At 41.4% G+C, this 12,777-nt stretch overlaps 1 protein-coding gene across 2 annotated transcripts in view; it reads right to left on the bottom strand.

The window, feature by feature from the left end:
* The window catches only part of arhgap22b (Rho GTPase activating protein 22b), a 53,142-nt gene that overhangs the window by 24,804 nt on the left and 15,561 nt on the right, over nt 1–12,777 (bottom strand). The window contains exons 2-3 of one of the 2 annotated variants that reach the window (XM_079577956.1): nt 7,170–7,369; nt 1,109–1,196 (exon numbers count right to left, since the gene is read on the bottom strand). In XM_079577956.1, the coding sequence (XP_079434082.1) occupies nt 1,109–1,196; nt 7,170–7,369 (288 nt within the window). The remainder of the gene's footprint in view (nt 1–1,108; nt 1,197–7,169; nt 7,370–12,777) is intronic. The other variant, XM_079577958.1, reaches the window with a different exon arrangement.

Below are 12,777 nucleotides of genomic sequence, written 5' to 3'. Positions count from 1 at the left end.
GTTATTGTGTAGATGCAATAAGCGGTTTGGTGTTTACTTATGAGAGCCTTTAAACGGCGCCTGATGAGGTTGCTTGGACTTGGACAAATAAACTTGGTTAACAGTGCTCTCTGCTGCACAAACACAGAATAGCACTTGAGGGATTTGCGACGTGAGGAGAAAGATTTAATGCACAGGGACAGCCCGGGCAAACCTTTACATTTCTAATCAGCATTGACTAAATCTCATACAGCCAGAGGGAATGCCCTGCGACAGGTATTGATGTGCAAACGTGAATATCCTAATATACTGTCAACAAATCAGTATAACGGATCGTCGGATTTGTGTCGAGATCTATTTTGTCTCAAATGCGTAGTATGAAAATATACCTGAGGACAAGATTAGAAAGTAATTTGTATTCAGGCATTTTTAGAAAATCCTTCTAATGCAAATGTGTGAGGTCAAGAGTCTGATTCCCCCAGTCAACATTTCAGCAGCTCTATTTGAATTGTAATAAGTCGACATCAAACAGCATTACCTCATGCAGTAACCTTGCTGTGTGACAGAGGACATTGCCAAACATGCAGTGACTGAATACAATTCTTGCATCATTTATTTATTTAGAGCAGGCTTATATTCTGATCACATGATTCTAAATAAAGTCATTGAAGCAATTTAATTTGAAAGTCACATCTTGATAAGAAATATATTTATAAAACGGCCTTTGTAAGTTTAAAATCACCAACAATGAGTGCCCAGTTACAGTAAAAATATCCAGTATAGTTTGATTTCTGGCTGTTTTCCAGAACCATGTATAAAAAACGAATCATTACTTTTCCGTTCAGTCCGAGCAGCAGTTTTCGTAAACCTTCTCCGACACCCGGCGTGTGACAGAATGGTTTTCTTATCCCTGCGGTCCAGTCGTCACCTCTGACTCCACCGGGCGCCGTGTGTGTGTGGACAGACTGGCTTTGAATCACGCTAATCTCATCGCGTCTTTGTCACTCTCTCACTGGGTGTCATTCGGACATCACACGTGTCATCTCTGTCTCTTCTTGTCCTCCATTTGTACCTGATTCACCAGACAGCTGTGATAACGAAGCACTGAAGAAGACTGGAAAAAGCTCACCTGGTACAATCTCGAAAAGGTGCCTGCCCGGTTCATCTGGATTTGCTGTTAGTTCGTTCACCTGGCAGCCTTGGAGCGGTATACATCCCTGAAATCAAATGAAAGCCATAAGTATTAGTAACTGGAACTAGAAATTGCAATTTTAAAGATGGAAAAAATGAGAGTTGAGATGTAAATCCTCATCCTCTCCCTTTCAGGACTTATGTATGACTAGTAGCCAATCAGAGGGCATGGTGACAGAATCAAACATGGCGGCGCACAAGTGGCGGGAGAAGGATTTGGGGCCAGAAATAAAACCACTGTGCAATCTGTGTGTTTGATGTAAAGCGTTTGTTTAATTGCCTTAGCAACTATTAACATGAGCTACAAGAGCTAGAGGTAACATAGTATCAAGCAAGGAAGACGCTTTTCTCTTGTTTCATGTCAGGCCAAGGCAGAACATTTTTTGTTGCTGAAGTTAACATGAAGTAGCTCAGGTCAGGCATGGGCCTATAGGTTTGCGTGGGGACCATGGGGACATGTCCTCATTAGGGATGGGCGGATCGAAACCAAAGTATCGATATATCGATACCAAACGGCTATTTTTAAAGTAGCGATATTGGGCAAAAAGTATTGATACTAATTTGCATATTCTAAAAGAAGGCGGGGCAGCAAAAGGATGATTTATTTCTTTGTTCTGAGCCAAAACAGTCCACAACAGCAAAGGATTGAACTGAGCCAGGCATATCATTCTGTTTTAGGTTCTGTTTGTTATTTAAAGCAGTACTAAGTAACGTGTTTACCTTAATAACTCCTTTCCGTAGTCCCTGTGGGGGTGATACAAGTGTTTATGGGATGATTGGAGGGTCTTTCATCTCCCCCTGGTGTCTCTGACCAGAAAACCATGTTTGCAACTTGACTGCCACCGGTGCGGAGAAAGCAATACACACTAATGGAATCACGAAGAAGAAGCTAACAGGCTAACGGGCAAAGCTAACTGCGGGCTAACGTCACTTTAAACAGTATTTACAGCCAAGTTTGAGTGAAAAAAAATATTTCCATTGTATAATTGGATGCACAGTAACCCTCTCTCCCTTCGCCTTTCCTGTCAGTGTAGTATTTACTCTCCAAGACAATTAATAAGTTAAAAAATCGTAACTTGCTACTACACCTGCAGTTGAATTTAGTTAATTGACCAGTTAATTGTATAAAATAACCAGTTTTAGAGATGTATATTCACCCATATGAAATGACCAGAATCTGTATCTGTATCGGTATCGACAAAAATGACCCCAAAAGTAACGGTATCGTATCGATTCCAAAATATGTGGTGTCGCCCATCATATATTTCAGGATGGCCAAGTTGTCTTCTCCAACTTCATTCACATTGTGTGATCTTTCACTCAGACTGGACTCAGATGTGGCACTTTAGGCTTGGGAGAGGACGATCAGCATCACAACACTTGATCAGAAAATGGTCGGTATGCTCGTTCCATAACTTATTTTATTAACAAGTTAAGTGGGAGAGGAGAAGAGAGCGGCTTCTGTGCCATGTTCTTATCTTTGTGGGGAAAAAAGGGGGTAAAGTGTCCCCACCAATAGAAACACCAAACCTACGCCCTTGAGGTCAGGCAAGCACAATATTCCACCGCCAAGCTCGCCCTTATCTGAACTAGCCCCACATTAAACGTTCAACAGATGCAATATAGTCCATTTAACAAGTTCACCCCCTCGCTAGAACTGTTCTGCAAGAGGTGATTGACAAAGCCTCTTGAGCACCGAATGGTTACGAAACGGGAGTACGTGGGTATCGGAAGCACCAATCTTTAACACTACAACTATATTGATGATTTACGGCAATTTTATGAAAAAAAATCCATCGTGATATTCCCTTCCTCTTGCCCTCATTTGAACATTTTAAGCAGCACCTCTTCACCATGAAAAAAAGGGCCAGTCACAGATGATCCAAATACATTATCCAGATCAATACCCATTTGGTCTTGAGAAACTGTGGCCGGGCCAGACTCTGAAGCCGTGCCAGCGCCGGTGGTTGGGCTCTTGTTAAACGGCACTCTGGCACCCTCCATCAAACGGCCCGGAGGAGCCTGCCAAATTACCCCGACCTGAGGGCCCGGCAGCCGTCGCCAGCATTAGTCGCCATGGAAACAAATGGAGAGGCTGGGAGCAGAGGAGGAGGTTCAGGAGCGCAGGGCAGGAGCCAGTGGGGGGAAGAACTCCCAGGGGTGCTATGTGCCTGGAATAACGGGAGTATCTGGCTCGGGTTGAATTGGGTTGCGCCGCACTGTTCATCCCAGTCAAATGGAGATCACAGTAGACGCAATCAGGCGGTATTTAGACAGTACAGCGTTATATGCAAACAACAAAATGTCCTTTCTCCGATGTGCTAACCTTTTAACCTATGAAAAGATGTTCTAATTTCAATGAGATTCTTGTTTTTTCCAATTAAAATTTCAGTCGAAAGTCTCATGAGCCCCACGTGCATGTAATGAAGAACCCACCTGTTTGTTGCTGTTTGAAATTAAACATTAATTGGATTAGAAGTGGTAATCTCACTCTTGGCGCAGGGATTGCATGTGTCAACAGATGTGGTCACACCCGGTTTAGTCTGCTTTGCCTAATAGACATAGTACTCGGTACATAACACTTCACTCTAGGGCTGCAACTAACGATTATTTTGTAATCGATTAATCTAGCGATTATTTTTACGATTAATCGAGTAATCGCTTGGCTGTGAATGGTGTAGGAAAATTTTATTTTTTCTATTTTTTTTAATCACATATAGCTTAAGTGGCGCTGCTTGAAGATGTGTTGATGGAGTAAACTAAAGGGAAATGTTTGTTGGAGGCTCTATTCATTAAAATTTACAATGAACAAAATGTACACAGACCCTAACTATATAAACAAAGCAGGATTTCATCAAAAATACTACATTTTGTGTCATTTTTGCTCCATTTTAGTCTGTGTGAACCAGAAAACGATTAATACTAAAATAGTTGTCGACTATTTCAATAATGGATTAGTCATCGATTAATCGATTAGTCGTTTCAGCCCTACTTCCCTCCAGACCTTTGGCAGCAGGATACATTTTTGTTAGTCATTTACTTTTTGCCCTTCTTTTTCAACGTTCTCATTTTCTCCAGACTGCGATTGCCATTAGATCTGCAATTTATATTTTATTATGGATTATTCATGTTCTCTATCGTGAAACAAGACTGAAATATGAACCCCGTGACTAATACAGGAACCAGAAGGATTACTAAAACATAGGGGTGGGCGATGAAAGTGAATGATGACAAAAATGAATATCTCAATCTTATTCGGGGATTTCTCGTTAATAATGGAGCGATATTTTTTTGCAAGCCATCAGAAATATGCAAAAATGTGGCTTGATTTAGATCGCGTTGTCGCTCAAAAAGATAAATAAACTGCAAAAGTGCAGATGTGACATTCTCCCTAATTGCGTACCCATTAGATACGTGATTCTGACATTTGTCTCACGTGAAGCTGACAGACATCCCAAGCTATTGAATTCGAAGTTTTCCTTCCATTAACCCCTTAACTCCCACCTGAACCGATTACATTTTCTCCAGTTTGGCTTTACCCCAGTCCAAAAGCTTCTGGAAAATAGCAACAAAACTGAGACGAAAACAATGATGGAAATGTGACAAAAAAGTTAGAAAACATTGACAAAAAAGTGTCGAAAAATTGATGAAAAAGTGGCAAAAATGTCACAAGAAATTGACAAAAAATGGTCGGAAAAAATGACAAAAATGTGACAAAAATGTGATAAAAAATTGACAAAAAAAATGACAGAAATGTGACAAAAAAATTTGACAAAAAAATTTGACAAAAAAATTTGACAAAAAAATTTGACAAAAAAATTTGACAAAAAAATTTGACAAAAAAATTTGACAAAAAAATGTGACAAAAAAATTTGACAAAAAAATGTGACAAAAAAATGTGACAAAAATGTGACAAAAAAATGACAAACATTTGATAAAAAATGGATGAAAAAATGACAGAAATGTGACAAAAAAATGTGACAAAAAATGACAGAAATGTGACAAAAAATGACAAAAATGTGACAAAAAATGACAAACATTTGATAAAAATTGATGAAAAAATGACAGAAATGTGACAAAAAATGGCAAAAAATAGACAAAAATTAGACAAAAAAATGACAAAAATGTGATAAAAAATGACAGAAATGTGACAAAAAATGACAAAAAATGGACAAAAAAAAATGCGATGAAAAATGTGATGAAAAAAATTGACGAAAAAATTACTAAAATGTGACAGAAAATGACAAAAAAAGTTACAAAAATGAGTTGAATACCCAACAAAAAAATTATGAAGAAAAAAATCTGATGACGTGAGGAAAAAGATCCTCTCGGTTCAGGCGGGAGTTAAGAGGTTAAATTAGGCCAACAAAGTGCCCAAGAATCTGTTCGTCTTTGGCGAACAAATCCCGCTTGACCCGCCTCAGGTAAGCGAGTCATTAGCCGACATCTATTGTCTGTGTGCTCTGTCTCCCTCGGCGGTGTTACCTTTCTCTCCGCCAATTATCACATCTTCCATCTTGGCCAGTGAGGTGGCCTTCGTCCCCCCCCCCTCCATCGCTCCCTCGCATCAATTTCCAATCGATTCCGAAGATGAGAGGCAAAAACAAGGAGGCCACAGAATGACGCTTTCTCGCGCCCTCTTAGCGGGCTTGATGGCGTGCTGCGTGTGCGTGTCGGTGCGTTTTCAGCCGAGTGTGTAATTCGAATGCACTGGGGGATGCAAATCAATAGGGGGCTGGATGCGTATTGGCAAGAACTGATTGAAGGCAGTCTGTCAAAGCCCTCGCAGTCTGTCGGGGGGGGGGAGTGAGGAGTGCGCGGAAAATCGATAAGGAGCGTTAGGCGAAGAATTCAAAAGAGATGATTATTATGGCGTTCTAAAGGCCATGTCCTGTTTCGAGGGTGGGGCAGAAGGGGGGGGGGGGGGGGGGGGGCGTCTTTTGTTGTGGGATTACATCACCGGCATCATGTTACGCAGCTATGTTCGCCTGTCAGCCACGGGCCATCCTAATGCGTTTTACACGACGGCGCTCCGAGGAAGTCGTGCCATCGATCCCGGCTAATGTAATTGTAATAAGTTACTAATGGAGCGTGTCATCTGCGACTATTTGTTCTAAGGCGCTGAAATGAGATGGGATTTGTCATTATTGTGCTGAGTCATCATCGCCGACGGGTTTATTTACAGCAAGGAGAATGACACATGGGTGAAGTCTGAGCTGGAGATGGACGGAGAAGCAGAGCAGTCACTGGCGAAATGACATTACCTGCAATACTACCTAACGTTATTACTTGCATGGAGAAAACACTTTTACTTCATTGCCAGGTAACTGAATTATGATCATTAAGGTTAGCATACAAGCTACTACGGCTGCTTGATACAGTACATCGTATTAATGCAAGAAGCGGCAGAATATCGTCTTCTATCTGACTGAGATAGAGATTATTGATATGTCACTTCAATAAGTCACTTATTGAATATTGCTTAGAGGGTTAGAGGATTCACTAACTATTGTTCGATAGAGATGGGGTTCACAAACTTACTTAAAGGGACTGTACGGAGTTTAAAAATGTTAAAAGTAAGTATTTTCCTCCCCCTGTATGTTCCAGAAATGTCCTAAGGTGTAGAATGAGCTCAGACCTGTTCACCACAACTGCCTCTAAAATCCTGCACTGTCCCTCATAAAGTTGTTACTTCGGGTCCGAATTGCCGTCATGCACAAGCTTAATATAGAAGGTGCAGTTACATGTATGACCTGAGGTGGCAGTAGTGAGCATAAAATGGCCAACTTGCATGTTGTCTCTAGTCGCTTTAAGTGAGCTGTTAATGAACTTTGCAGCGACAATAATCAAAATTGTCACATTGAATTCTTTTACGATTTTCAACTTTGTGCCAGCTTTTGTTCCATTATGAGGCGCTTCAGCTTCGGTTTATTAGCACCGCCTTTTCTGATTGTCCACCTTTTCTCTTCTATGTTGTGAAACTTTACTCAGGTTCTCACTTGTGGCTTGGTCTCCTCCTCGTCCTTGTAGAAGTAAAGCTGATCGGAGCGCAGCACAAACCACCTCAGCTGCCAGTTCTTCATAATGCTGCGCTGCTTCTTGAGCCAGCCGGCCTTGAGCGCCCCCTCCTGGAGGCCCGGGGAGCCCGGGCGGCACGGGCCCCGCGACACCTCGCCCATCACCATGCTCTTGGACCTGGCTGTAGAAACACAGACAAAAACAAGTGAAGGGAAGTTATGTTCCAGTGGTGGAAAAAAGACTTACTGGAGTGGGGATTTTTATTTAGTATTTGCTGTCTGATCTTCATTTCTTTGGAAATAGTGATAATGGTGGACGTTTTTACACCAAACCTTATTGGAAATACAAAAATATGGTGCAAAATACAGTCAGTTGTAGGTTTTGCCATTTTACACAGCTTTTTACATACTGCCACCTGTTATCTTATAGATGTAGTAATGTCCCATTCATTCATGAAATCCTTTTTGTCTCTAATTGGTCATCGCTTTTGAAATCAACTGAAAACCCTCTATTTAGCTTGTGTGCAAACAGATGCTAAGCTTCTCTTCTGTACGCCTTTAGCCTTTTGATACCGAGGGGACCGGGGGTGAAGCTAGCAGCCATCAGACACGGATAATAACCAGAAGAGGAAAAAAAAGAAAAGAAGAAAGACCAAAGAAAGCACACACACTTCTACACACAGCCTCCGGTGACAGGGAACCCCCCCTTCCATTTTGGAGGTCCCCGGGAGAGCCCCATTGTGCATTGCTTCTAGCCAAACAGAATAGCTGAGGCTTTTGAGCTGCCATAATAGGACCACATGGGACAGGCTGACTCCGCCGTGAGTGTGTGTGTAACGCGAGCTGAGTCAAGGACACTTTCAACAGCAGCAGCTAAATCGTGTGTGAGCGCTTCAGCCTGTCCTTGGGTGACATCAGCCTGGAGAAATACAGGGAGAGGTGTGAAAAGCGAGCGATTGAGTGGGACAGTCCCTTTCAGCGTGTCTGGGCTTTGTGTCTCCATCAGAGCCGGGCAATTTGGTGCGAAATGTTGACACAATATGCAACAAAAATGATGGCAATGAGAGAGGCAGCCTAATAAACAAAAACCCTAAGCCATTTTTAAAAAGGCTTGTTTTGATACAGCTGGACTTTTCTTCTCTGAGGCGACTGACGTTTTGTTTTATTTAACCTCTTAACTCCCGCCTGAACCGAGAGGATCTTTTTCCTCACGTTATCAGATTTTTTTCCATCATTTTTTTGTTGGGTATTCAGCTCATTTTTGTAACTGTTTTGTCATTTTTTTTGTCATTTTTTCTCACATTTTTGTCATTTTTTGGTCAAATTTTTGTGATTTTTTTTGTCAAATTTTTATCACATTTTTGTAATTTTTTTTGTCACATTTTTGTCATTTTTTTGTCATTTTTTCGTCAATTTTTTATCACATTTTTGTATTTTTTTTGTCAATTTTTTGTCAATTTCTTGTGACATTTTTGCCACTTTTTCATCCATTTTTTGTCACTTTTTTGTCAATGTTTTCTCACTTTTTTGTCACATTTCCATCATTGTTTTCGTCTCAGTTTTGTTGCTATTTTCACAGCTTTTTTCCAGAAGCTTTTGGACTGGGGTAAAGCCAAACTGGAGAAAATGTGCTCGGTTCAGGTGGGAGTTAAGGGGTTAAAGGCTAGAAATGTCCCATGTCGATTTATCACCTCTTTATTTATCATCTTTTTGACATTTTCATTGTCATTGAAGGTACATTCACTAAATAGGACGAAAATACTGTGTTAGCTGGTTCTATACATAGCCCCAATTCAAATTGCATTTTCAATTCTATTATTAGGGATATCTCTCAGCCGCAGTCTCCATAGCCTGCCTTCCGTACCTCAGCCGAGAGGCACTATATCAGCTCGGATAATGAAACCACATGCATAATGTATTTATTTCTAGTTAAAATGTAACTGTTTAACAGTCGCCGTGAGCTGCGCCTTCCTCATTAATTACAGAGCGCGGGTCGCCCTGGGTACGCCCGCGAGGAACGACTCAGATTATCCCTTCACTTAGGAGCAATGATGAACAGCTCATGTCCATTTAATCACCGCCGCCACCGAGGCAATAAATACCTCTCAAGTTGTGCATAATTTAATGTTTTGTGAAGAAAAAAGCTAATGAAGAATGACACACAGACAGTATGTGCAAAACGAAAAGGCTGCCTCAGAACTTAGCGGATACTTTGTTTTGGACGGTGACGCTGTTTTTAGAGCCTTTAGCCATGTTACAAAAAACGTAGCTGTGTTTCGACCCACTCTCGCATCTTTGAGTAAACTTTGAATCTTTTTTCCAGTGGCAATTACGGCACCATTGCGGCAGCTCCTGAAAAGCTCTCCCTGTGAGGTCCTACGAATCCAGGAAATGCTTTCCTTTCCTCTCTATCTTTTGCCAAGCTCAATCCTTTGATCGCAGGGTAAAAACACTTGCCATAGCTTCACCACAGCCCAATGGGCGCTGGCTGCTCTGCCTTATGACCACGACACTGGGGGCCGCCATTGCTGTAGTACCTCCATATCGCCACTAGGCCCCCATTGAAAAGCATTGGAGTTTAGACACCTTAAAAACAACTTTAACGCCTGGTTTCAATTTTTTCAACACTAGACTAGGCTAGATCTTCCTCCTGAGATAACGCTGGGTTAATCACAATATATGAAACCAGGCTGGTTCTCGTAAGAAGAATTTTAAAAATCTTGTACTTAATGAGGCTCGGACTGTTAGCATTGGAGCAGCGCGAGCTACACGTCACGCAAGGGCCGAGTCTACAGTGAAGATCCCGCCCTTATGACCTTTTTAGGAACACGCTTCGTCAGAGCTGGGGAGGGGGAGTCTGTAAATCCGCCATGACTTCCCCCTCGACTGTGGTCATTATGGTAAACGGGGAGGAGTGAGCAGAAGCTGTCCATTATTTTTTACAGTCTATGCCACAGCCACATGAATAAGCAGGGAGAGTACTGGATATTTTGCTTTAGCCTTTTTAGATCAGTTCTATTCCAAGTAAGAAGCCAAGAAGCCAACAACGTGTTTCATAGTGATAAAGGTGTTTTTGATTATATTACCAAATACCTGCAAAGATGTAATATATACATAATACCCCCACTTTAAAAAGTAATGCAGCTCAGCATAGCATTACAGACATCTCAAAGTCTCAATAGGCGTCTAACACTGTACAGCAACAAAGCATATACAGTGTTATTGGCATGCAGGCTCCACATGTCAGAGCTTTCGCTTTAGTCTTCTGTGACCAGTGGAGACCACACGCTGGGGCCGCATTGTTACGGCACAATGGCTGACGGTCTCCAACATAAATGTCAGATGTGATTATAACGCCGATGAAAAGGTGCCTGGTCTGGCGGTCTTCTGGCAACGCTTTTCCATGATCATGTATAATTTATAAAAAACACAAACGGAGAGACCCCCCGCCGCGGTGTGTTTTGCACCTCACTCAGGAATGATCAATGCCTCCGTGTTTGACGGTCTGATGAATGCGGAGGGGGTGGAAATCAATTTTTATTGTGTTTTATGGTCTTATATCTCTTTTCTCCGCGTTCCACATCAAGGACATCGAGAGACGCTTTGATTTACTCTTTTGGTGCCAGATTTGAAAGCTTGTCAACACACATGACGAGTCGCACAAAACATATTTTTTCTTGTTTGATATGTTAAGTGTTATCGCAAATAGATCGTAGACAATAATACTTTAAAACTGCTAGCATTTTTGATATTGGAGTATTCCTGGGTTTAAAGGAAGGGTATTGGCACTCACACTGACATAGTGTAAGGTTTTCATATTAAGTTATTCCATTGAAAGCACTATATAATCAGTCCGTCAGACTAGTTCCTATCTCAATAACACAACCATTGACAGACAGATGTGCTTTTGGGGATTTAGCTGTGGTGTGCCAACAATCCAGACCATGATATTTCATGATATTTGTAGCACCACAGCATAATCTATGTTATAGCTATGGACACATGCTATGGCTCGTTTGAAAGGTGAGACTCTAAGCTCTCCGTAGGTGAAAACGGGTTAATTCTACGTGCCTTGGTTCCTGAGAATTATAAGCTAAACAGAAGCTAGTTTTGATAAAAATCACAGATTTTTTTCTAGATTTGGAGATATGCAACACTCTCCTTTCTGATAAACTCCTCTCTCCTTCTCTATCATCTCTGGACAGACACTAACATTATGGGAAGAGGCAAATGCCTAAATATATCCGTTTCAAGTCAATTTTCAAAGACAACATTGACACGTTTTGAAACACCACATGTTATCGATCGCTTTTCATCAAGTGTGCATTTAAATAGCCTGGTTCTCGGATTGAAGACTTAACCCGGATGTTTCTCAGTCGTCCTTGGACCGAAAGAAATCAACACAATAGTGACAACAACTAGGATAAATATGCACACAAAATAGCCACAAAAAGTGACAAAAACATGACAATAAAGCGATGAAAAATGTGAAGAAAATGCAAAAATGTGACAGAAGAATGATGATACAAAAAAAAAGTCAAAAAAGGGATGGCAACACGGCAACAACGTGAGGAAAAAGATCAGTTTAGATCAATTTTGGCCTATAGGCTGTAAACTCTCCTGTCCGGAAGCTTTTAGATTTGGGTAAAGGCAAACTCGAGAAAACGCACTCGGTTAAGGTGGGGAAAAAGCTTCGATTTAATCTCAGTCTCACACTGGTCCTACTGCCTCTCTCTCTTGCATATTCATTCTCCATCAGCACTGAGCCAGCCCGTTAATAAGACCACATGGCCACTTGTACAAGCTCATTCAAAAGCCATCCTGAATACTGGCATCCACCTCGTTTTGTTCATTATACATTAGGTCTCGAGATTAATCCCGCGTTGCAATGACCGTGTACTTTCACTGGTAATATCCCTTTATTAATATTTATACGAGCCTTACAGAGTGCGCCTGTGGTCGGACAGTTGTTTTTCCTGAAACAAATGATTAATTTCCTGAATAGTGTGATTGATTAAATAGATAAAGTAATTAGCATTAGCATCAGAAGTCACTGGAGCCAATCATCTGCCTCTTAGGGCGTGGTAATTTGCATATCAATCAAACAAGTCGAGAATATTCTTCCTAACTCAACCTCCTCCATTTGTTCAGGCCTGGGACATGACGGGTGTGATGTTTCGTACAATCTCTATGAGCACATGGTAGAACATCAACCGCTAGCAAGCAATGTTGTATTCCAAGTCATTATCAGAAAGAAAAACTGCCACATGTCGCAGGCTTTTATGGTGCGTGGACGTTTGAAAGAGGAGCAGCTATGATGAAGAGACAGTTGCCTGAGGTGCCAGAAAACATAGGGACCTTGGATAGAGCGAGCAGGAAACGTTATGGCCTTAATGGGTCGTCATTGTTCGACGAAAGATGACTATAAATTCGAGCTCCCATTTTTCACCCTAAAGACCAGCAGTTCTGAAGGCCAAATCAAGGCAGTAGACGACATGAAGATCTCTAGCCCATGTGTTTAGCTACAGAATGCTGAATACTCAACTTAAAAAGTGTTTTGTATAACGTATTCAGTTCCTTTGTCCAGTCA

The sequence above is a fragment of the Gobius niger genome (assembly GCF_951799975.1).
Source record: "Gobius niger genome assembly, chromosome: 19".
NCBI lineage: Eukaryota > Metazoa > Chordata > Actinopteri > Gobiiformes > Gobiidae > Gobius > Gobius niger.
Note: the sequence above shows the minus strand (reverse complement) of the source record. Positions and strands in the feature narration are given on the sequence as shown.